The sequence below is a fragment of the Tachysurus vachellii genome, chromosome 4, assembly GCF_030014155.1.
Source record: "Tachysurus vachellii isolate PV-2020 chromosome 4, HZAU_Pvac_v1, whole genome shotgun sequence".
NCBI lineage: Eukaryota > Metazoa > Chordata > Actinopteri > Siluriformes > Bagridae > Tachysurus > Tachysurus vachellii.
In genome coordinates this window covers 32101594-32127777 of record NC_083463.1, presented here as the reverse complement: position 1 = coordinate 32127777, position 26184 = coordinate 32101594, and the positions used below count along the sequence as shown (strand labels likewise).

General features: G+C 38.5%; 3 protein-coding genes and 1 pseudogene across 3 annotated transcripts; 1 reads left to right on the top strand and 3 right to left on the bottom strand.

Moving 5' to 3' along the window:
- Window positions 1–361: 361 nt before the first annotated feature.
- LOC132845015 (endonuclease domain-containing 1 protein-like) lies at window positions 362–2429 on the top strand. The gene is made up of 3 exons (XM_060868987.1): window positions 362–529; window positions 672–1078; window positions 1223–2429. Exons 2-3 carry the CDS (start codon window positions 773–775, stop codon window positions 1871–1873), a joined length of 957 nt encoding a protein of 318 aa, XP_060724970.1. The 5' UTR covers window positions 362–529; window positions 672–772; the 3' UTR covers window positions 1874–2429.
- Window positions 2430–8513: 6084 nt separating this feature from the next.
- LOC132844062 (endonuclease domain-containing 1 protein-like) lies at window positions 8514–11508 on the bottom strand. The gene is made up of 3 exons (XM_060867222.1): window positions 11364–11508; window positions 9577–9954; window positions 8514–9278 (listed from the first exon to the last, which is right to left on the bottom strand). Exons 2-3 carry the CDS (start codon window positions 9871–9873, stop codon window positions 8736–8738), a joined length of 840 nt encoding a protein of 279 aa, XP_060723205.1. The 5' UTR covers window positions 9874–9954; window positions 11364–11508; the 3' UTR covers window positions 8514–8735.
- Window positions 11509–14910: 3402 nt separating this feature from the next.
- On the bottom strand, window positions 14911–17388 carry LOC132844061 (endonuclease domain-containing 1 protein-like). Its single transcript, XM_060867221.1, has 3 exons — window positions 17252–17388; window positions 15714–16091; window positions 14911–15468 (listed from the first exon to the last, which is right to left on the bottom strand). Exons 2-3 carry the CDS (start codon window positions 16008–16010, stop codon window positions 14926–14928), a joined length of 840 nt encoding a protein of 279 aa, XP_060723204.1. The 5' UTR covers window positions 16011–16091; window positions 17252–17388; the 3' UTR covers window positions 14911–14925.
- A 3105-nt stretch (window positions 17389–20493) lies between these two features.
- LOC132844793 (endonuclease domain-containing 1 protein-like) lies at window positions 20494–21817 on the bottom strand (annotated as a pseudogene).
- Between the last annotated feature and the right edge of the window lie 4367 nt (window positions 21818–26184).

Genomic DNA, 26184 nt, shown 5'->3' with positions numbered 1-26184 from the left:
CTGAGCAGTTGAGAATTAAGGGCATTTATCAGGAGCCCAACAATGGCAGCATTGTAGTGCTGGGATTTGACCTCATGACCTTCCAATCAGTAGCCCAGAGACTTAACAGCTGAGATACCACTGAACCCCACAGCTTCTAAATAATAATGTCATCCACATGGACAGTAATTTATGTGAAGGTGGAGATTCTGTTATTAATAATCTAAAGTTCTACTGAAATGACTGTTGGACATGCTCCAGAGTGTTTCTGGGAAAGGTTTCACATTTTAGTTCTACTTCCTCAAAGAGAAAACAGAAAACATGTTTAAACAAGATTTTATAGAAAGTACCAGAACAAAGATACCAGTTTCTTCAGAAATGAGGTGTAAACCTACCACGTGACTGCAGTGTTATAAAAAGGTGAGTATCTGAGAGCAGGAGAGCGAGAGACCAGTCGGTTCTTCTACAGTTAAAGATCACTAAAAACAGATCTCCTGTGTTCATCTCACTTCATCCACTGAACTTCAACATCAATTTCCAGCAGCTTGTGGTGAGAAACTTTATCTCTCTTTTAGACATTTAACACATGACAATATGATAATGTTTTAATGCAGTGTTACAGATAGATGAACAGGTTCAGATGATGAATTTGAGTTTTTATTTGTGTTCATGTTCCTTTTGTCCTCATACAGATTTCTGATATCCATCACACACACTCGTCATCACACTCTTCCTCATCACACACTCGTCATCACACTCTTCCTCATCACACACTCCTTCACCGTGTGTCAGGATGCAGCTCCTCTCTCTGGTGCTCCTGCTCTCCTCTTTCTCCTCACCGACCCTGACAGAGGTTGTTACTTCATTTCAAAATTCCTGTCCTAACTTCTTCATCCGGAACCCGAAAAAAACAAATGACATCATCGTCCCCACTCTCTTCACTGGACATCAGTATAAGACGATTTGCCAGCGCTGGGAAAACAAATACAGGTTTGCCACCGAGTACGACACTGTGAGGAGGATCCCTATTTTCTCGGCCTACACACTCTTAAAGGCAGGAACGACTATCCGCAGCGATGTGTGGAAAATTGAACCTCAGGTCAGTCAGTGTGTTTAAATATTTCATTATTACTGATTCAATAACATGTGTAATGTGTTTTATTTATCATGAAGAGTGTGTTGAGTGAGCTGATTAACGTCTTTGTGTTTAATTCACTACTCTTTCATTTCTCCTCCATAACAGCTGGAAGATATTAAAGAATATAAAGACAAGAAAAACATGATTGATTCCCCGAGAGAAGGAGGAAAGATAGTTAACCAGGCCGTGGACTCTGATTATTCAGGTACAGGGTTTACTAGAGGTCACGTGTTTCCACGACAGTTTGCTGCTGATCAGGATCAAGCAGATTCCACCTTCACTTTAACTAACGTAGCTCCACAAACACAGGACAGCAACCAAAAATGGGCTGCACAAGCGGAGGAACCGATGCTTAAAGAAATAAACCAAGACTGTAAACTCGACCAAAATAACCAGGCGTACATTGTGACCGGAGTCGTCCCAGGGAGGAACTGGATACCCATAACAAGAGAAGTTGAAAAAGATCAAGAAGGAATTAATATTCCCAGTCATGCTTGGAGCGCTTACTGTTGCAGGAATAAAACAGATTATAAGAAGCTCATAGTGAAGACCTACTTAGCTGAGCTAGACAAATTTAATCTCAGACGCCCCGACATTAACAACCTGAATAGACGACTGACTGGCCTGTACAGTGATGTGGGATGTATAAAAAAGGGGATACCTTTTAATGTGTTCCCAGGTTTAGACTTCAATAATTATCATGTGGACCTCACAGAACCAAGTCAAGTACAAATCAGAAATGATTCCGATTTATAATCTGGATTATGTGTCACGAATGTGCACAAAATATCACGTAATAGCGAAGCACGGTGGTGGGATCATAAAATCAGCTTCTTGGTTGCTTCACTCTTTCTCTTTCTCTCAATTAATACTATACAAGTAAATATTGTAACAGATGCATAATTATTCACCCTGAAACCCTGAATCAGCTTCCACCAGATGTAACTGCATGAATTATGTATGTTATATTATAATAATATATAATATAATATATTATATTATGTTATTACGTATGTATGTAATTATGATGTAATGAGTAACTGAATGGAGTTATTCTGTGTGCAACTGCGACACATGTCGAGTGTTCAGTGATCTCAGGATGCCTGTTGCTGTAAGAACTCAGGGTTCAGAGAACATATGAAACATCTATATTTAATAAAGAAGGTTTAAAATATGATCATCTCATCTGACAAGTCTGTGCTTGTGGGATTCAGTCCAGTAGGGGGAGCTAGTGAACTGGGAACGCAGAATAATGTTCATTTCATATGAAAGATATTTTCAATTAAAAAAGCAAATACACACCCTGACAAAAGTCTTGTCTCCTATCCAAGTTGTAGGAACAACAAATATTAACTTGACTTCTAGTTGATCATTTGGAATGAGAAGTGGCTTATATGAAAGGCAAAGGCCTCGAGATAAGATTTTATTTTGGTAAAATAAGCATAATCATGCCTTGATTTTTAATTATTTAATTAGGACAGAAAGGTCAGACTTTGCTTAGACAAAAGCTTTGTCACTTAACAGAAATAATGTAAAGTACAGAACATAAAGTCATGATGCAGTGGAAAAATAATCACGGGAGATCATGAATAAGGATTGTATGAATCGTCATCGCTTTTAGGCAGAGGTGGGAGTAAGTCACACATGTGCAAGTCACAAGTACTGTAAGTCTCAAGTCTTAACCTTCAAGTCTTAAGCAAGTCCGAGTCAATTTTTGTGAGTGTCAAGTCAAGTCAAGTCAAGTCACTGCTTTATGTCAAGCAATTCAAGTCAAGTCATAGCTTGAGTCAAGCAAGTCACTGGCAAGTCATACAGATGTTTGATGATTTAACTAAATGTATATATTAAAGTTAAATCTACTGTATTTATGGTATTTACAGTATTTAAAACTCTATGAGAGTTTTATTTGCAACAAAAAATGATTATATGCATTTATTTTTAAAAGGTGTCCACATACAGGCGAGTTGTAAATACAATAAAAAATTAAAAATGAATAAAAATCAAAACTACAAAGAATAAGATGTAAATGTAACTGAAATAAGGCCAAAATAACAGCATGAAAAGTTTCAATACGCCTCAAACATGGCAGAAGACCATGGAAAAGTAGATATAAAAAAGTACAATGGTTTCTATGCAACAAAATGGCATTTTTTGAACAGGCATTCACCTTTTAATGGGACATGAACACATCCTTAAATTAGATCCTTCCTTTTTAACAACAGAATAACAACAACAATCAATCACGTCAATCAAAAAATGTAAATTATTGAATCACACAAACCTTGAAGTGAATTAACTATTGGAGAGAGAGAGAGAGAGAGAGAGAGAGAGAGAGAGAGAGAGAGATGATTGGAGTGAGTGTAATTCATTAATATTAAAGGGATAGTTCACCTAAAAATGAAAATTCTGTCATCATTTTCTCGCCCTCATGATGTTACAAACCTGTATAAATTTCTTTGTTTTGATGAAAACACATGTAGATATTTTGAGAAAAAAGAATACTATAGAAGTGAATGGGGCTCATGAATGGTTTGGTTACAAACATTCCTTAAAATATCTTCCTCCGTGTTCATCAGAACAAAAAAATTATACAGGTTTGTAACATCATGAGGGTGAGAAAAAGATAACAGAATTTTCATTTTTGCGTGAACTATCCTTTTAAATTGAATGTGTGCGCGTGTGCATGCGAGACAAGAATATGACTGTGCTTGTAACGCTGAGTTTTTTATTTTTATATATATATACATAAATATAAAAATAAAAAACTCAGCGTTACAAGCACAGTCATATTCTAACACTAATATATACACACTAATATATACACACTCAAAGCCTAACACTGAAGACCAATTATAAATGCTATTGCAAAACAGCTGACATTTCCACAGAAACAGTGACCAAACATTTACACATTGCACTTGCAAAAAATTGAATTTGATATAACTTTGTTACTCAATTGTGAGCGATGTGGTCGCATTATCACCCCACCATGGCTGAATACACGTTCAACAGGTGCACCTGATGCAGGGATGGCCATAACTCTTACTGCTACCTTGAACAAAGAGGGGAGGGTGTCTGTTCACAGCCCAAAACTGCAGGGAGTCCTGTCCATCACAAAATCCCGGTACCCGAACTTAATTATTTTTGGTTAATTATTGTAGCACCTTCCATGTTTCGTCACGACTGTTAAGGTTTATTAGTTAGTTCGCGCGCTCCCTCTGCTTCAGTGGCGGAACTAGAGTTTTATACATGGGGTGGCCAGGGGGGGTGGCCCAGGGTAACTATAGGTATATTATGTATATTATGGCTAAACTGGGGAACGAACCAATCTCTCTTGTCTGATTAATCTGTTAATGGCGTCTAACGTCAATTTATATAACAACATAACTTTCGAAATATTTTTCTGGAAAACTAAATCCTGATGTTTAATCTCAAAACTTACCGAAATGTGATGTTTTATTATTAGTCTGCTTTAGTATACTTCTCTACCACTCAACTCTTTCTAGTCATTGATTGATGGATTTGAAATGTTGAGCGGCGCCGCGACCAAACATCAAACAAAGACTTCTTTTGATAGGTGAAATCAAACGTCCAATGTTCCATTAGGTATTGTTGAAAACGGTATGTTTAATATACAGTAGCTGTAGTGTGTAATAACTCTTTCAGCCCTAAAAGGTTTCCTTTCATCAGATACTTTATGAGGGGCTCAAAGAGCTGCTTTAACCTGGATAAAGGCCCATTGGTGTGACTCCATCAGCTGGAGCAGACTGAGTGAGGTCAGATAGATGGCTGGTGATTATTATAGGACTATAATGGGATAACAGTGAGACAGCCCTCGATGGTGTTGGGTTTTGGGTAGATGGTAATCAGTACTGCCTACTAACAAGTGTTCCTTTGAAATTTTTTGTTAGTATGGAAAAAATGTAAAAAGTAATATTAATAAAACATGATTACCCTAGGGGGGCACGGTGGCTTAGTGGTTAGCACGTTCGCCTCACACCTCCAGGGTTGGGGGTTCGATTCCCGCCTCCGCCTTGTGTGTGGAGTTTGCATGTTCTCCCCGTGCCTTCGGGGGTTTCCTCTGGGTATTCCGGTTTCTTCCCCCGGTCCAAAGACATGCATGGTAGGTTGATTGGCATCTCTGGAAAATTGTCCGTAGTGTGTGTGTGTGTGTGTGTGTGTGTGTGTGTGCCCTGCGATGGGTTGGCACTCCGTCCAGGGTGTATCCTGCCTTGATGCCCGATGACTCCTGAGATAGGCACAGGCTCCCCGTGACCCGAGAAGTTCGGATAAGCGGTAGAAGATGAATGAATAATTCATGTTAATTTTAACTTTATCTGACCAATAAGCATCAAGTAACCAGTCAAACACAAACTATAACTCAAACTATAACTATAAATATAAATATAACTATAACTACACTCCTGGAATTTTCTTTAGATCTAAGTATAACACAATACAGTGATAAATCAAAATAAATCAATATTACAATTATTTTAAAAATAATAATCTGAGAATCTCCACAGATCCACGTAACATAGACTTTTATTCTTTTATATTTACAGAGACATCAATGTCCATCTCATAATAAACACATCTTAATAAACTGCACATGTATTAGACCCAGGGCCAAAAGCAGCCCATAAACAGATAAGAATTAGATCATATGATAAGTGTAATGTTGATGTTTGTACTTTTGTCTGCTGTTTGTTGGATGATTTCTGCAAAGTTTTTATTCCTGTTTTGTTCATCTCTTCTGATACTTTGAGTATTTTTAATTTCGTCACCTTTTTGTTATTTTGCACTTATATATTATATATTCCTGCTTTGTATAAAATGTTTATTCTTTATTGGCCGTGTTAAATTAACAGACAGTAGATCATGCCTTAAAAAATAAACAAAAGAGAGAGATTTTCTCACCACAAGCTGCTGGAACTTGATGTTGGAGTTCAGTAGAAGATGTGAGATGATCACAGGAGGAGATCTTTGTACAGAGATCTTTATCTGTAGAAGAACCGTCTGGTCTCTCGCTCTTCTGTCTCAGATACTCGCCTTTTTATAACACTGCTGTCACGTACACTGGTCACGTGTTACAGTGGGGTTAATGATGAAACTAACACCTTATACACACATCAGCACTGCCCAGTCTCTCAGTGAACAAAAGTGAAAACTTTTACACCACATGATGCAGCTGCAAAGATATCAGCAGCAGATGGTGGACGACCCCCATGCAAAATCTTCACCCTCTGGAAAATTGGTCATGAAACCATCAGACCCTCACAGTAACAGCTTCTTCCCCATGCCATCAGCCTCAGTATCCAGAGACTGTACTGACACCAATATACACAACACAGCTGGTTATGCTGGAGCTGCTATAAGGTTTCACAGACATTAAACAAGGTTAAATATAATTATAAACTAATGAAGTGTATGATGTGAGACTACATTCAGTTGTCGTTGTCCTTCAGTGGATCCCTTTTTGTGGTCACTACTGCAGATCATCTCATACACAGATGTGCTTTTGTACAGGTTTTACACAGGACACCCTTCATGACAGAAACCTCCCATTTTCACTGGTAGTTAACCCCTCCGTGACTGGGTTAGTTCTCTACCTGGAAATTAAACCCAGGCCACAGTGGTTAGAGCACGAGGCCCTGCCACTGGACCACCATGGGACGTATAATGGGTCAATCAGTAACTGGTGAAAAACTGTAATGTTCTAGTGTAAAAGGAATAGAACACCTGTGGATGTGCTGTTATGAGAAATAAACACTTTCATGGTGGTTAGAATAATTCCACTTCACTTCACGTGCATCACACCGCCCTGTTGTGGATTATTTTCCTGTAATAACACAATAAATTTTCACTGAGACTCAAAGCTTCTCATATCTACAACTAAAGCAGCAGAAACATCAACCTGGAATCATCTATTGCTGAAGGTCACTGTGTATTAATTGTTGTACAAATGTTCTTCAAGCTCTAATGTCTTCTAGCACCAGCTCACTTCACACCTCCAAAACTCAATAAACATCATGCAGCAGTTTAAAAGTTTCACAAAGCTACTGGTGTGAATTCCCACTGGTCTGTGGTTTTAACACACACCATACTGAGAAAAAAACCCTTCTGACTAAACAGAATATAATAATATTAAACAGTTAAACAGCTCAGTGTGTTTCTAAAAAAGCTGAAACCTCAGCAGATTGATGATGTGACATGAGGAGATAAAATCCTCCATGTTCACAGTAAACAGTGAAGTTTTATAAAAGATCAAGATTTAAATCTTTTTATTTATCACATACACAGTTTTTCAGTATAACAGATGACAAGTTCACCATCTTGTTCTTCAGTGACTGAACATCTGGCCCTTAGCCTGTCATGAACCCCAGTGTGTTTCCCTCTGTGTTTCTTTCTTCATGTGGTCATTGTTCTCCTCCATGTCACAGAGGATCTGATTTGTCACACCGAGTCGATGGATAAAGCATCACGGAAAGGTGAGTATAGTGTTTACTGGTGTACAAAAGTTTACACTGCTGTTGTAGGTCAGTGCAGATGTTGTGTGTGCAAAAGGAGAGATTAAAAATAAATAAATAACAAATAAATGAGAGCGCACTCTAACACAGGGGACCAACATGGAAAGGTCTGAAGGTCCTTCAAACTATAGAATAAATATTAATCTTCTTATAGATGATTATTAAATGCACTTATTATTATTATTTTTATTCATTCATCTTCTACCGCTTATCCGAACTACCTCGGGTCACGGGGAGCCTGTGCCTATCTCAGGCGTCATCGGGCATCAAGGCAGGATACACCCTGGACGGAGTGCCAACCCATCACAGGGCACACACACACACTCATTCACTCACACAATCACACACTAGGGAAAATTTTCCAGAGATGCCAATCAACCTACCATGCATGTCTTTGGACCGGGGGAGGAAACCGGAGTACCCGGAGGAAACCCCCGAGGCACGGGGAGAACATGCAAACTCCACACACACAAGGTGGAGGCGGGAATCGAACCCCGACCCTGGAGGTGTGAGGCGAACGTGCTAACCAGTAAGCCACCGTGCCCCCCCCGTATTATTACTTATTATTACTTATTATTATTACTACTTATGAGGCACACACACACAAACACACACACAACGCTCTCTCTGTACACAGTAGTGAAATGTCTCCACCTGCTGGTTGACTATGACACTACTAATAAATCCTGTGTACAGAAGGTGTCACTGTTCAGTGTGATGAAATGAAGGGACAAAATCCATTAGTTTCACAGCAAACAGTGAAGTTTTATTAAAGATCTGCAGGAGAATTAACAGAGATTAATGTACTCAATTTGTTTAACATAATATTTGCATATTGTTTATAAGAAGCTTTAATTGCAAGAGAATCAAACTAACCAGAGTTTTATTATTTTTAAGATTTTTTTGCACAAAAGAGAAAAAGAAAAAGAAGCTCAACAAAGTGATATATTTTTATGATGCTTTGACACGTTTCTAACAGGAAAGTTGCTGATTTGAACACACACGCACGCACGCGCGCACGCACACGCGCACGCGCAAGCACACGCACACACACACGCACACACACACGCACACACACTGTATGCATGTTACTTTAAGTCTAATCCTGGAAACACACTGAAAGGTGAATTATACAGATTAGTGAGCTCAGTATTCAGGTGCTGAATTTTGGAGTATTTGACTTTAAAGTTCTCCAGCTCAGCGATGTTGGCCCTCGCTACGAGTTGTCCTTTGTTATTGGTGCAACAGTAAGCGCTCCAAAAATGACTGGGAATGTTAATTCCTTTTTGATATTCTTTTCCGTCTCTTTTTATGGGTATCCAGTTATTCCCTGGGACGACTCCGGTCACAAAGTACACCCGGTGATTTTGGTCAAGTGTGCAGCCCTGTTTTATCGCTTTACGTATCGGGGCCTCCACCTGTTTAGCCCATTTTTGGTTGCTGTCCTTTGTTTGTGGAGCTACGTTAGTTAAAGTGAAGGTGGAATCTGCTTGATCCTGATCAGCAGCAAACTGATATGGAAACACGTGACCTCTAGTAAACCCTGTACCTGAATAATCAGAGTTCACAGCCTGGTTAAATATTTTTCCTGCTTCACTCGGGAATACAATCATCTCTGTAATATCTTCCAGCTGTTATGGAGGAGAAATGAAAGAGTAGTGAAATAAACACAAAGGCGTTAATCAGCTCACTCAACACACTCTTCATTCATTCATTCATTCATTCATCTTCTACCGCTTATCCGAACTCACACTCTTCATGATAAATAAAAACATTATTAAACCAGTGAGACACATTTAACTGTCGTATTTACTTGCTGCTCTTTGTGTCCACTGTGTTTTACTGCACTAACAGTGTCTAGTCTTTAGTTCATTACTTACATATTACACATGTTAATGATTCAGTAATGAAATAAACACACTGACTGACCTGTGGTTCAATTTTCCACTCATTGCTGCGGGTCTTCTGTTCTATCCCTGAGAATGTGTAGGCCGAGTAAACAGGGATCCTCCTCACAGTGTCGTACACGGTGGCAAACCTGTAGTTATTTTTCCAGCGCTGGCAAATCATCTTATACCGATCTCCAGCGAAGATAGTGGGGATGATGATGTCATTTTCTTTCTTGATGAAGAAGTCACTACATACATCCTTAAAAGATTTAACAACCTCCATCAGGGTCAGTGAGGAGAAAGAGGAGAGCAGGAGCACCAGAGCGAGGAGCTTCATCCTGACACACGGTGGAGGAGTGTGTGATGAGGAAGAGCGTGATGAATGTGTGTGAGGAGGTGATCTCAAGAGAGCAGAAATCTACAAGGGACAAAATAACAGAAGAGTTCTCAGATACAGATTCAGTGCTTGTACCCATAAAATATGTATATATATATGTATGAATTTTGGAGTATTTGACTTTAAAGTTCTCCAGCTCAGCGATTTTGGCCCTCGCTACGAGTTGTCCTTTGTTATTGGTGCAACTGTAAGCGCTCCAAAAATGACTGGGAATGTTAATTCCTTTTTGATATTCTTTTCCGTCTCTTGTTATGTATATATATATATATATATATATATATATATATATATATATATATATATATATATATATATATATATATATATAATCTAAAGGTTACATCCACCAACTAATTGACTTTTATTCACTAATCCATGCTCATGGAATGTTAAATAGTTGTTGTTCTGTTAATCACATAATCAATTCTAATAATTAATGTTGGGGTCACGGTGGCTTAGTGGTTAGCACGTTCGCCTCACACCTCCAGGGTTGGGGGTTCGATTCCCGCTTCCACCTTGTGTGTGTGGAGTTTGCATGTTCTCCCCATGCCTCGGGGGTTTCCTCCGGGTACTCCGGTTTCCTCCCCCGGTCCAAATACATGCATGGTAGGTAGATTGGCATCTCTGGAAAATTGTCCGTAGTGTGTGAGTGCGTGAGTGAATGAGTGTGTGTGTGTGTGTGTGTGTGTGTGCCCTGTGATGGGTTGGCACTCCGTCCAGGGTGTATCCTGCCTTGATGCCTGATGACCCCTGAGATAGGCACAGGCTCCCCGTGACCCGAGGTAGTTCAGATAAGCGGTAGAAGATGAGTGAATGAATGAATAATTCATGTTAATTTTAACTTTATCTGACCAATAAGCATCAAGTAACCAGTCTAACACAAACTATAACTCAAACTATAACTTTAACTGTAAATATAACTATAACTACACTCCTGGAATTTTCTTTAGATCTAAGTATAACACAATACAGTGATAAATCAAAATAAATCAATATTACAATTATTTTAAAAATAATAATCTGAGAATCTCCACAGATCCACGTAACATAGACTTTTATTCTTTTATATTTACAGGGACATTAATGTCCATCTCATAATAAACACATCTTAATAAACTGCACATGTATTAGACCCAGGGCCAAAAGCAGCCCATAAACAGATAAGAATTAGATCATATGATAAGTGTAATGTTGATGTTTGTACTTTTGTCTGCTGTTTGTTGGATGATTTCTGCAAAGTTTTTATTCCTGTTTTGTTCATCTCTTCTGATACTTTGAGTATTTTTAATTTCGTCACCTTTTTGTTATTTTGCACTTATATATTATATATTCCTGCTTTGTATAAAATGTTTATTCTTTATTGGTCGTGTTAAATTAACAGACAGTAGATCATGCCTTAAAAAATAAACAAAAGAGAGAGATTTTCTCACCACAAGCTGCTGGAACTTGATGTTGGAGTTCAGTAGAAGATGTGAGATGATCACAGGAGGAGATCTTTGTACAGAGATCTTTATCTGTAGAAGAACCGTCTGGTCTCTCGCTCTTCTGTCTCAGATACTCGCCTTTTTATAACACTGCTGTCACGTACACTGGTCACGTGTTACAGTGGGGTTAATGATGAAACTAACACCTTATACACACATCAGCACTGCCCAGTCTCTCAGTGAACAAAAGTGAAAGCTTTTACACCACATGATGCAGCTGCAAAGATATCAGCAGCAGATGGTGGACGACCCACACCCTCCGTGACTGGGTTAGTTCTCTACCTGGAAATTAAACCCAGGCCACAGTGGTTAGAGCACGAGGCCCTGCCACTGGACCACCATGGGACGTATAATGGGTCAATCAGTAACTGGTGAAAAACTGTAATGTTCTGGTGTAAAAGGAATAAAACACCTGTGGATGTGCTGTTATGAGAAATAAACACTTTCATGGTGGTTAGAATAATTCCACTTCACTTCACCTGCATCACACCACCTTGTTGTGGATTATTTTCCTGTAATAACACAATAAATTTTCACTGAGACTCAAAGCTTCTCATATCTACAACTAAAGCAGCAGAAACATCAACCTGGAATAATCTATTGCTGAAGGTCACTGTGTATTAATTGTTGTACAAATGTTCTTCAAGCTCTATTTTCTTCTAGCACCAGCTCACTTCACACCTCCAAAACTCAATAAACATCATGCAGCAGTTTAAAAGTTTCACAAAGCTACTGGTGTGAATTCCCACTGGTCTGTGGTTTTAACACACACCATACTGAGAAAACATTTCACTAAACAGAATATAATAATATTAAACAGTTAAACAGCTCAGTGTGTTCCTAAAAAAGCTGAAACCTCAGCAGATTGATGATGTGACATGAGGAGATAAAATCCTCCATGTTCACAGTTGTCACAACCGGGGACGGAAGGAGACAGACCCGTATGCAGGATAGCTTCAAATGAAGAGGGTTTTAATAAACACAGGAAGACATAGACAAAAATGACAATAACTGAAACAAAACGATGACAACATTTAACAAAGGCTAGACATGACGAGGGGAAACGTAACTAATGAGCCGCGCTGCATTCAGCAACGCGGCTAACTTAAATACAGTTAAGACAATGATGACAATAAGGAGCAGGTGTGGTGACAGGGAGGAGCAGACGAAGGCGGGGCAGATACGTGACGAGGAACAACAAAAGCACATGGCCAAAAGTCCGGGCTGAGTCCTGACAACAGTAAACAGTTGAAGTTTTATTAAAGATCAAGATTTAAATCTTTTTATTTATCACATACACAGTTTTTCAGTATAACAGATGACAAGTTCACCATCTTGTTCTTTAATGACTGAACATCTGGCCCTTAGCCTGTCATGAACCCCAGTGTGTTTCCCTCTGTGTTTCTTTCTTCATGTGGTCATTGTTCTCCTCCATGTCACAGAGGATCTGATTTGTCACACCGAGTCGATGGATAAAACATCACAAAACACACGGAAAGGTGAGTATAGTGTTTACTGGTGTACAAAAGTTTAAATTAAAAAGGAGAAATAAAAAGTAAATAACAAAGAAATGAGAGCACACTCTAAATGGAGCTACCAGGATGGCATCTGAACACAGATGACCAATGGAAAGATCTGAAGGTCCTTCAAACTAGATTAAAATATTAATCTACTTATAGATGATTATTAAATGCACTTATTATTATTATTATTATTATTATTATTATTATTATTATTACTTGAAGCACACACACACACACACACACACACACACACAAATATTTGTGCTCTGTCTGTACATATATATAATTCTATAATAATAATAATAATAATAATAATAATAAAAATAATCTCTACCTGGAAAAAGAACACAGGCCACAGTGGTTAGAGCACGAGGCCCTGCCACTGGACCACCTTGGGACATATAATGGGTCAATCAGTAACTGGTGAAAAACTAAACAACGTTCTGGTATAAGAGGAATAAAACACCTGTGGATGTGCTGTTATGAGAAATAATCACTTTCATGGTGGTTAGAATAATTACCCTTCACTTCACCTGCATCACACCGCCCTGTTGTGGATTATTTTCCTGTAATAACACAATAAATGTTCACTGAGACTCAAAGCTTCTCTTATCTACACCTAAAGCAGCAGAAACATCATCCTGGAATAATCTATTGCTGAAGGTCACTGTATATTAATTGTTGTACAAATGTTCTTCAAGCTCTAATGTCTTCTAGCACCAGCTCACTTCACACCTCCAAAACTCAATAAACATCATGCAGCAGTTTAAACGTTTCACAAAGCTACTGGTGTGAATTTCCACTGGTCTGTGGTTTTAACACACACCATACTGAGAAAACATTTCACTAAACAGAATATAATAATATTAAACAGTTAAACAGCTCAGTGTGTTCCTAAAAAAGCTGAAACCTCAGCAGATTGATGATGTGACATGAGGAGATAAAATCCTCCATGTTCACAGTAAACAGTGAAGTTTTATAAAAGATCAAGATTTAAATCTTTTTATTTATCACATACACAGTTTTTCAGTATAACAGATGACAAGTTCACCATCTTGTTCTTCAATGACTGAACATCTGGCCCTTAGCCTGTCATGAACCCCAGTGTGTTTCCCTCTGTGTTTCTTTCTTCATGTGGTCATTGTTCTCCTCCATGTCACAGAGGATCTGATTTGTCACACTGAGTCGATGGATAAAGCATCACGGAAAGGTGAGTATAGTGTTTACTGGTGTACAAAAGTTTACACTGCTGTTGTAGGTCAGTGCAGATGTTGTGTGCACAAAAGGAGAGATTAAATATAAATAAATAACCAATAAATGAGAGCGCACTCTAACACAGGGGACCAACATGGGAAGGTCTGAAGGTCCTTCAAACTATAGAATAAATATTAATCTTCTTATAGATGATTATTAAATGCACTTATTATTATTATTATTATTATTATTATTATTATTATTATTATTATTATTATTACTTATGAGGCACACACACACAAACACACACACAACGCTCTCTCTGTACACAGTAGTGAAATGTCGCCACCTGCTGGTTCACTATGACACTACTAATAAATCCTGTGTACAGAAGGTGTCACTGTTCAGTGTGATGAAATGAAGCGACAAAATCCATTAGTTTCACAGCAAACAGTGAAGTTTTATTAAAGATCTGCAGGAGAATTAACAGAGATTAATGTACTTAATTTGTTTAATATAATATTTGCATATTGTTTATAAGAAGCTTTAATTGCAAGAGAATCAAACTAACCAGAGTTTTATTATTTATAAGATTTTTTTGCACAACAGAGAAAAAGAAAAAGAAGCTCAACAAAGTGATATTTTTTTATGATGCTTTGACACGTTTCTAACAGGAAAGTTGCTGATTCGAACGCGCACGCACACGCACACACGCACGCACACACGCACGCACACACGCACGCACACGCGCACGCACACGCACACACACACGCACACACACTGTATGCATGTTACTTTAAGTCTAATCCTGGAAACACACTGAAAAGTGAATTATACAGATTAGTGAGCTCAGTATCCAGGTCCTTAATGTTGGAGTGTTTGACTTTAAAGTTCTCCAGCACAGCGATTTTGGCCCTCGCTACGAGTTGTCCTTTGTTATTGGTGCAACTGTAAGCGCTCCAAAAATGACTGGGAATGTTAATTCCTTCTTGAAATTCTTTTCCGTCTCTTTTTATGGGTATCCAGTTCTTCCCTGGGACGACTCCGGTCACAAAGTACACCCGGTGATTTTGGTCAAGTTGGCAGCCCTGTTTTATCTCTCTACGTATCGGGGCCTCCACCTGTTTAGCCCATTTTTGGTTGCTGTCCTCTGTTTGTGGAGCTACGTTAGTTAAAGTGAAGGTGGAATCTGCTTGATCCTGATCAGCAGCAAACTGATATGGAAACACGTGACCTCTAGTAAACCCTGTACCTGAATAATCAGAGTCCACAGCCTGGTTAAATATTTTTCCTGCTTCAATCGGGAATACAATCATCTCTGTAATATCTTCCAGCTGTTATGGAGGAGAAATGAAAGAGTAGTGAAATAAACACAAAGACGTTAATCAGCTCACTCAACACACTCTTCATGATAAATAAAAACATTATTAAACCAGTGAGACACATTTAACTGTCGTATTTACTTGCTGCTCTTTGTGTCCACTGTGTTTTACTGCACTAACAGTGTCTAGTCTTTAGTTCATTACTTACATATTACACATGTTAATGATTCAGTAATGAAATAAACTCACTGACTGACCTGTGGTTCAATTTTCCACTCTCTTTTGCGGCTCTTCTGTTCTATCCCTGAGAATGTGTAAGCCGAGTAAACAGGGATCCTCCTCACAGTGTCGTACACGGTGGCAAACCTGTAGTTATTTTTCCAGCGCTGGCAAATCATCTTATACCGATCTCCAGGGAAGATAGTGGGGATGATGATGTCATTTTCTTTCTTGATGAAGAAGTCACTACATACATCCTTAAAAGATTTAACAACCTCCATCAGGGTCAGTGAGGAGAAAGAGGAGAGCAGGAGCACCAGAGCAAGGAGCTTCATCCTGACACACGGTGGAGGAGTGTGTGATGAGGAAGAGTGTGATGAGTGTGTGTGAGGAGGTGATCTCAAGAGAGCAGAAATCTACAAGGGACAAAATAACAGAAGAGTTCTCAGATACAGATTCAGTGCTTGGACCCATAATCTATATATATATTATCTAAAGGTTACATCAACTAACTAATTGACTTTTATTCACTAATCCATGCTCATGGAATGTTAAATAGTTGTTGTTCTGTTAATCACATAATCAATTCTAATAATTAATGTTGGGGGAGATGGTGGCTTAGTGGTTAGCACGTTCGCCTCACACCTCCAGGGTTGGGGGTTCGATTCCCGCCTCCACCTTGTGTGTGTGGAGTTTGCATGTTCTCCCCATGCCTCGGGGGTTTCCTCCGGGTACTCCGGTTTCCTCCCCCGGTCCAAAGACATGCATGGTAGGTAGATTGGCATCTCTGGAAAATTGTCCGTAGTGTGTGAGTGTGTGAGTGAATGAGACTGTGTGTGCCCTGTGATGGGTTGGCACTCCGTCCAGGGTGTATCCTGCCTTGATGCTTGATGACCCCTGAGATAGACACAGGCTCCCCGTGACCCGAGAAGTTCGGATAAGCGGTAGAAAATGAATGAATGAATGAATAATTCATGTTAATTTTAACTTTATCTGACCAATAAGCATCAAGTAACCAGTCAAACACAAACTATAACTCGAACTATAACTTTAACTGTAAATATAACTATAACTACACTCCTGGAATTTTCTTTAGATCTAATTATAACACAATACAGTGATAAATCAAAATAAATCAATATTACAATTATTTTAAAAATAATAATCTGAGAATCTCCACAGATCCACGTAACATAGACTTTTATTCTTTTATATTTACAGGGACATTAATGTCCATCTCATAATAAACACATCTTAATAAACTGCACATGTATTAGACCCAGGGCCAAAAGCAGCCCATAAACAGATAAGAATTAGATCATATGATAAGTGTAATGTTGATGTTTGTACTTTTGTCTGCTGTTTGTTGGATGATTTCTGCAAAGTTTTTATTCCTGTTTTGTTCATCTCTTCTGATACTTTGAGTATTTTTAATTTCGTCACCTTTTTGTTATTTTGCACTTATATATTATATATTCCTGCTTTGTATAAAATGTTTATTCTTTATTGGTCGTGTTAAATTAACAGACAGTAGATCATGCCTTAAAAAATAAACAAAAGAGAGAGATTTTCTCACCACAAGCTGCTGGAACTTGATGTTGGAGTTCAGTAGAAGATGTGAGATGATCACAGGAGGAGATCTTTGTACAGAGATCTTTATCTGTAGAAGAACCGTCTGGTCTCTCGCTCTCCTGTCTCAGATACTCGCATTTTTATAACACTGCTGTCACGTACAGTACACTGGTCACGTGTTACAGTGGGGTTAATGATGAAACTAACACCTTATACACACATCAGCACTGCCCAGTCTCTCAGTGAACAAAAGTGAAAGCTTTTACACCACATGATGCAGCTGCAAAGATATCAGCAGCAGATGGTGGACGACCCCCATGCAAAATTTTCACCCTCTGGACAATTGGTCATGAAACCATCAGACCCTCACAGTAACAGCTTCTTCCCCATGCCATCAGCCTCAGTATCCAGAGACTGTACTGACACCAATATACACAACACAGCTGGTTATGCTGGAGCTGCTAAAAGGTTTCACAGACATTAAACAAGGTTAATTATAATTATAAACTAATGAAGTGTATGATGTGAGACTACATTCAGTTGTCGTTGTCCTTCAGTGGATCCCTTTTTGTGGTCACTATTGCAGATCATCTCATACACAGATGTGCTTTTGTACAGGTTTTACACAGGACACCCTTCATGACAGAAACCTCCCGTTTTCACTGGTAGTTAACCCCTCCGTGACTGGGTTAGTTCTCTACCTGGAAATTAAACCCAGGCCACAGTGGTTAGAGCACGAGGCCCTGCCACTGGACCACCATGGGACGTATAATGGGTCAATCAGTAACTGGTGAAAAACTAAACAACGTTCTGGTATAAGAGGAATAAAACACCTGTGGATGTGCTGTTATGAGAAATAATCACTTTCATGGTGGTTAGAATAATTACCCTTCACTTCACCTGCATCACACCACCTTGTTGTGGATTATTTTCCTGTAATAACACAATAAATGTTCACTGAGACTCAAAGCTTCTCTTATCTACACCTAAAGCAGCAGAAACATCAACCTGGAATAATCTATTGCTGAAGGTCACTGTATATTAATTGTTGTACAAATGTTCTTCAAGCTCTAATGTCTTCTAGCACCAGCTCACTTCACACCTCCAAAACTCAATAAACATCACGCAGCAGTTTAAACGTTTCACAAAGCTACTGGTGTGAATTCCCACTGGTCTGTGGTTTTAACACACACCATACTGAGAAAAAAACCCTTCTGACTAAACAGAATATAATAATATTAAACAGTTAAACAGCTCAGTGTGTTTCTAAAAAAGCTGAAACCTCAGCAGATTGATGATGTGACATGAGGAGATAAAATACTCCATGTTCACAGTAAACAGTGAAGTTTTATAAAAGATCAAGATTTAAATCTTTTTATTTATCACATACACAGTTTTTCAGTATAACAGATGACAAGTTCACCATCTTGTTCTTCAATGACTGAACATCTGGCCCTTAGCCTGTCATGAACCCCAGTGTGTTTCCCTCTGTGTTTCTTTCTTCATGTGGTCATTGTTCTCCTCCATGTCACAGAGGATCTGATTTGTCACACCGAGTCGATGGATAAAACATCACAAAACACACGGAAAGGTGAGTATAGTGTTTACTGGTGTACAAAAGTTTAAATTAAAAAGGAGAAATAAAAATAAATAACAAAGAAATGAGAGCACACTCTAAATGGAGCTACCAGGATGGCATCTGAACACAGATGACCAACGGAAAGATCTGAAGGTCCTTCAAACTAGATTAAAATCTTAATCTACTTATAGATGATTATTAAATGCACTTATTCTTATTCTTATTCTTATTCTTATTACTTGAAGCACACACACACACACAAATATTTGTGCTCTCTCTGTACACATATATAATTCTATAATAATAATAATAATAATAATAATAATAATAATAATAATAATAATAAAAATAATCTCTACGTGGAAAAAGAACACAGGCCACAGTGGTTAGAGCACGAGGCCTTGCCACTGGACCACCTTGGGACATATAATGGGTCAATCAGTAACTGGTGAAAAACTAAACAACGTTCTGGTATAAGAGGAATAAAACACCTGTGGATGTGCTGTTATGAGAAATAATCACTTTCATGGTGGTTAGAATAATTACACTTCACTTCACCTGCATCACACCACCTTGTTGTGGATTATTTTCCTGTAATAACACAATAAATGTTCACTGAGACTCAAAGCTTCTCTTATCTACACCTAAAGCAGCAGAAACATCAACCTGGAATAATCTATTGCTGAAGGTCACTGTATATTAATTGTTGTACAAATGTTCTTCAGGCTCCAATGTCTTCTATCACCAGCTCACTTCACACCTCCAAAACTCAATAAACATCACGCAGCAGTTTAAACGTTTCACAAAGCTACTGGTGTGAATTCCCACTGGTCTGTGGTTTTAACACACACCATACTGAGAAAACATTTCACTAAACAGAATATAATAATATTAAACAGTTAAACAGCTCAGTGTTTTTCTAAAAAAGCTGAAACCTCAGCAGATTGATGATGTGACATGAGGAGATAAAATCCTCCATGTTCACAGTAAACAGTGAAGTTATATTAAAGATCAAGATTTAAATCTTTTTATTTATCACATACACAGTTTTTCAGTATAACAGATGACAAGTTCACCATTTTGTTCTTCAATGACTGAACATCTGGCCCTTAGCCTGTCATGAACCCCAGTGTGTTTCCCTCTGTGTTTCTTTCTTCATGTGGTCATTGTTCTCCTCCATGTCACAGAGGATCTGATTTGTCACACCGAGTCGATGGATAAAGCATCACGGAAAGGTGAGTATAGTGTTTACTGGTGTACAAAAGTTTACACTGCTGTTGTAGGTCAGTGCAGATGTTGTGTGCACAAAAGGAAAGATTAAAAATAAATAAATAACAAATAAATGAGAGCGCACTCTAACACAGGGGACCAACATGGAAAGGTCTGAAGGTCCTTCAAACTATAGAATAAATATTAATCTTCTTATAGATGATTATTAAATGCACTTATTATTATTATTATTATTATTATTATTATTATTATTATTATTATTATTATTATTATTATTATTACTACTTATGAGGCACTCACACACAAACACACACACAACACAGTAGTGAAATGTCGCCACCTGCTGGTTCACTATGACACTACTAATAAATCCTGTGTACAGAAGGTGTCACTGTTCAGTGTGATGAAATGAAGCGACAAAATCCATTAGTTTCACAGCAAACAGTGAAGTTTTATTAAAGATCTGCAGGAGAATTAACAGAGATTAATGTACTTAATTTGTTTAATATAATATTTGCATATTGTTTATAAGAAGCTTTAATTGCAAGAGAATCAAACTAACCAGAGTTTTATTATTTTTAAGATTTTTTTGCACAACAGAGAAAAAGAAAAAGAAGCTCAACAAAGTGATATATTTTTATGATGCTTTGACACGTTTCTAACAGGAAAGTTGCTGATTCGAACACGCACACACACGCACACACGCACGCACACACACTGTATGCATGTTACTTTAAGTCTAATCCTGGAAACACACTGAAAGGTGAATTATACAGATTAGTGAGCTCAGTATTCAGGTCCTGAATGTTGGAGTGTTTGACTTTAAAGTTCTCCAGCTCAGCGATGTTGGCCCTCGCTACGAGTTGTCCTTTGTTATTGGTGCAACAGTAAGCGCTCCAAAAATGACTGGGAATGTTAATTCCTTCTTGAAATTCTTTTCCGTCTCTTTTTATGGGTATCCAGTTATTCCCTGGGACGACTCCGGTCACAAAGTGCACCCGGTGATTTTGGTCAAGTTTGCAGCCCTGTTTTATCCCTTTACGTATCGGGGCCTCCACCTCTTTAGCCCATTTTTGGTTGCTGTCCTTTGTTTGTGGAGCTACGTTAGTTAAAGTGAAGGTGGAATCTGCTTGATCCTGATCAGCAGCAAACTGATATGGAAACACGTGACCTCTAGTAAACCCTGTACCTGAATAATCAGAGTTCACGGCCTGTTAATAAATATTTTTCCTGCATCAATCGGGAATACAATCATCTCTGTAATATCTTCCAGCTGTTATGGAGGAGAAATGAAAGAGTAGTGAAATAAACACAAAGACGTTAATCAGCTCACTCAACACACTCTTCATGATAAATAAAAACATTATTAAACCAGTGAGACACATTTAACTGTCGTATTTACTTGCTGCTCTTTGTGTCCACTGTGTTTTACTGCACTAACAGTGTCTAGTCTTTAGTTCATTACTTACATATTACACATGTTAATGATTCAGTAATGAAATAAACTCACTGACTGACCTGTGGTTCAATTTTCCACTCATTGCTGCGGGTCTTCTGTTCTTTCCCTGAGAATGTGTAAGCCGAGTAAACAGGGATCCTCCTCACAGTGTCCTACACGGTGGCAAACCTGTAGTTATTTTTCCAGCGCTGGCAAATCATCTTATACCAATCCCCAGCGAAGATAGTGGGGATGATGATGTCATTTTCTTCCTTGATGAAGAAGTCACTACATACATCATTTAAAGAATTAACAACCTCCATCACGGTCAGTGAGGAGAAAGAAGAGAGCAGGAAGAAAGAGCAGAAAGACTTCTTTCTCAGTGAGGAGAAAGAAGAGAGCATTTCATATATATATATATATATATATGAAATCTAAAGGTTACATCCACTAACTAATTGACTTTTATTCACTAATCCATGCTCATGGAATGTTAACTAGTTGTTCTGTTAATCACATAATCAATTCTAATAATTCATGTTGGGGGGCACGGTGGCTTAGTGGTTAGCACGTTCGCCTCACACCTCCAGGGTTGGGGGTTCGATTCCCGCCTCCGCCTTGTGTGTGTGGAGTTTGCATGTTCTCCCCGTGCCTCGGGGGTTTCCTCCGGGTACTCCGGTTTCCTCCCCCGGTCCAAAGACATGCATGGTAGGTTGATTGGCATCTCTGGAAAATTGTCCGTAGTGTGTGAGTGTGTGAGTGAATGAGAGAGTGTGTGTGCCCTGCGATGGGTTGGCACTCCGTCCAGGGTGTATCCTGCCTTGATGCCCGATGACCCCTGAGATAGACACAGGCTCCCCGTGACCTGAGAAGTTCAGATAAGCGGTAGAAAATGAATGAATAATTCATGTTAATTTTAACTTTATCTGACCAATAAGCATCAAGTAACCAGTCAAACACGAACTATAACTCGAACTATAACTATAACTAGTAGAGATGAGCCGGATACTCGGCTGAAATGAGTATCCGGTACGGATAAAGCACTTCTGCCGAGTACGAATATTATACGAGTAATACGAGTCAATATCTGTGCTCGGATTGAATGAAAATCATCATTGGGTAGCTGATTGTGTCAGCGTTCTGTGATAGGCTAGTCACAGCGCCCCTCCCCTACAGTGATAGGCTAGTCACAGCGCCCCTCCCCTACAGTGATAGGCTAGTCACAGCGCCCCTCCCCTACAGTGATAGGCTAGTCACAGTGCCCCTCCCCGACACACATACAGATGTATTGTGTTGCTGTGTCTCGCTCTGCTAACTCACAGTCACACACAGAACAGCTCTCTGTCTCTCCCTCAGTCACTCGGGTTTGCGGGTCTTTTCTAACGTTTAGAGTTTCTTCAGCTTTTTACTTCGGGTTGTAACGTTAATAATACATACTTACTAACCAGTAGAGTTCTGGTAAACGTGGGTTCGTTCAGACGTGGTGCTTGCTTGGTAGAATGCGACTCGCATTGCGTCTCTGCCTGTCGGAGATTTTTTTCTTTTTTAAACCTTCAGCTGTCTCTAACCAGTAACCAGACACTGAGTGTCTGACACGTTTTTGCTGTATTTCATAAAAACCATAAAGGTAGTACGCTAGTGTTATAAATATTACAAATTAATTATTACCGGTTAAAGCCCCGCCCATTTCAAGACAAGCCCCACCCACTCCGAGTACAGATACAGATACAGATAATTCATATGGTTAACGGATATGGTTAATATGGATAATGCTGTACTCGCTCATCCCTACTACTAATATCTTTTTCAAGTAAAAACAATCTTTGTCTAAGCAAACAAGCAGACTGGTGTTAGAGGAGTGTGAAAGACAGGACATTAATTATCTAATGTTCTCCTGAAATGACTGTTGGACATGCTCCTCAGTTTTCCTGGGAAAGGTGTAAAATTTTAGTTTTAGTATTTCGCGAAAGAGAAAACAGAAAATATGAAAAAAGTGTTTATAAGAAGTGGCTGAAACAAGATAACAGTTTCTTTAGAAATGAGATGGAACCTGGGTGTTACATTAGACAGCAACCTATCTTTAAAATCACATCGCCCATATTACAAAAACAGCCTTCTTCCACCTTAGAAATATTGCCAAGCTGAGAAACATCCTGTCTGTATCTGATGCTGAGAAGCTAGTTCATGCTTTCATGACCTCTAGACTGGACTATTGTAATGCATTACTAGGTGGTTGTCCTGCATCTTTAATAAATAGGCTACAGTTAGTCCAAAATGCAGCTGCCAGAGTTCTCACTAGGACAAGAAAGTATGACCATATAACTCCAATTTTATCATCTCTACACTGGCTACCTGTTAAGTTTAGAATTGATTACAAACTGCTGCTACTTACGTACAAGGCTCTTAATGGTTTAGCTCCCATGTATCTAACTAGTCTTCTAACACGTTACAATCCTTCACGCTCTCTGAGATCACAAAACCCAGGACTTCTGGTAGTTCCCAGAATATCTAAGTCTACTAAAGGTGGTAGAATGTTTTCTTATTTAGCTCCCAAACTCTGGAATAGTCTTCCTGATAGTGTTCGGGGCTCAGACACACTTTCACAGTTTAAATGTAGATTAAAAACTCATCTCTTTAGTCAGGCGTACACATAATACATCCCATAATATTGTGCTCTAATACATCTGACCAAATGCACATTATCATCTAGTGCTTGCTAATATTATGAACAGCAGATATGTTAATTCCTGTCCACTGCTTCTCTCGTTTTACCCATCTCAAGGCATCCAGATATTGTACCAGCACCGACTGTCTTCTGTGCGATGAAGATTTTGGACCTCCACTGAGATGAGGCTGAATCTGTGAGAATCCTGAGGCATCTAGAGATGTTCCAGCTCCAGTTAGACTCTGTGATACTAAGAAGAGATGGCAACTCCATGTGGTTCATTATCCAAGATTTATCCACTTTGTTGTTAACAACAGCGAGATAAAAAGCGAATGAGAAAGCTGAGGATAAAAAAGTATAATACATACGATAGATAACAAAGTTTTTCTCACATTATAAGGATAATAAAAGATGCTTGATTATATATATTCTTTTTATTTAATTTTCTTTTTAATTTTAATTATTGTTAATAACATTTTAATTCTATTTTAATGTTATTTATTTATTTATTTATTTATTTATTTATTTAATAACTTTTTTTTATTTATTTACTTTTTTCTTTTCTACAGTCACAGTAATACAAAATAAAAACATAACTTTATCCCACATGCTGCTGAAGTCTCATACTGATTAGATTATTGATGTGGTGAAGTTTTGTTCAGCGATTTTTTTTCTAGAAGGAGTCTCCAGTTTCAGCTCTGCTGTGTAACAGTCTGAGGTGCCGCTTTAAGTTCCCCGATATCTTCAGGTCAGAGGAGTTCACAATTCCTTTTGGTTTCTCAGGAATAAGACAAACTGCTGTTTTTGTTTGTGAAAGAAAAAGTCAGACTGCTAAAGGAACAAGTTCTTGTCTGAGCAATGAGTGCAGAATATAATGATAAGTAAAAAATAAGAGGAAGAAATGAGGAAGAAAACACTTCAGAATGTGCAGGTATCGAAGCGCTGGATTTTTGTCTAGTTCTTCGGCCTTTCCACACAGTCTCTTAACCAGTTCCTTGTTTTTATTGCTGACTCCCATCCAGTTTGAACAGACGTTTTTGAGCACGACTGTGAAAATAAAATTCTCCTCTCTGTTACAATTGACTTGTTTTCTGTCACCATTAAAAAGAAATTTTATTTCGTTTCTGATAGCGTGTCTGTTGAAGACTCGTCGTTTCACATTGTGCACATTTGGCACGTAGTGAAGGGTTAAATCATCATAAAACTTCAGAGCAGGTTTCATAACCGTGTTGTTTCAATTCTCCTTCTGCAGGGTTTTATTTTATTTTAGGAGTTTAGGAACTAGAACAAATTTGATCAATTTTAGTTTTAGTACTTCCCGAAAGAGAAAACAGAAAATATGATTACACAAGAGTTTATAAGAAGTGGCTGAACCAAGATAACAGTTTCTTTAGAAATGAGATGGAACCTGGGTGTTACATTAGACAGCAACTTATCTTTAAAATCACGTCGCCAATATTACAAAAACAGCCTTCTTCCACCTTAGAAATATTGCCAAGCTGAGAAACATCCTGCCTGTATCTGATGCTGAGAAGCTAGTTCATGCTTTCATGACCTCTAGACTGGACTATTGTAATGCATCACTAGGTGGTTGTCCTGCATCTTTAATAAATAGGCTACAGTTAGTCCAAAATGCAGCTGCCAGAGTTCTCACTAGGACAAGAAAGTATGACCATATAACTCCAATTTTATCATCTCTACACTGGCTACCTGTTAAGTTTAGAATTGATTACAAACTGCTGCTACTTACGTACAAGGCTCTTAATGGTTTAGCTCCCATGTATCTAACTAGTCTTCTAACACATTACAATCCTTCATGCTCTCTGAGATCACAAAACTCAGGACTTCTGGTAGTTCCCAGAATATCTAAGTCTACTAAAGGTGGTAGAGCGTTTTCTTATTTAGCTCCCAAACTTTGGAATAGTCTTCCTGATAGTGTTCGGGGCTCAGACACACTTTCACAGTTTAAATGTAGATTAAAAACTCATCTCTTTAGTCAGGGGTACACATAATACATCCCATAAT

Coding starts and splice junctions, on each gene's coding strand:
- LOC132845015 (XM_060868987.1), top strand. CDS start 773: ATGCAGCTCCTCTCTCTGGTGCTCCTGCTCTCCTCTTTCTCCTCACCG. Junction 1,079..1,222: donor TGTGGAAAATTGAACCTCAG/GTCAGTCAGTGT, acceptor CCTCCATAACAG/CTGGAAGATATTAAAGAATA.
- LOC132844062 (XM_060867222.1), bottom strand. CDS start 9,873: ATGAAGCTCCTCGCTCTGGTGCTCCTGCTCTCCTCTTTCTCCTCACTG. Junction 9,279..9,576: donor AGTGGAAAATTGAACCACAG/GTCAGTCAGTGT, acceptor CCTCCATAACAG/CTGGAAGATATTACAGAGAT.
- LOC132844061 (XM_060867221.1), bottom strand. CDS start 16,010: ATGAAGCTCCTTGCTCTGGTGCTCCTGCTCTCCTCTTTCTCCTCACTG. Junction 15,469..15,713: donor AGTGGAAAATTGAACCACAG/GTCAGTCAGTGA, acceptor CCTCCATAACAG/CTGGAAGATATTACAGAGAT.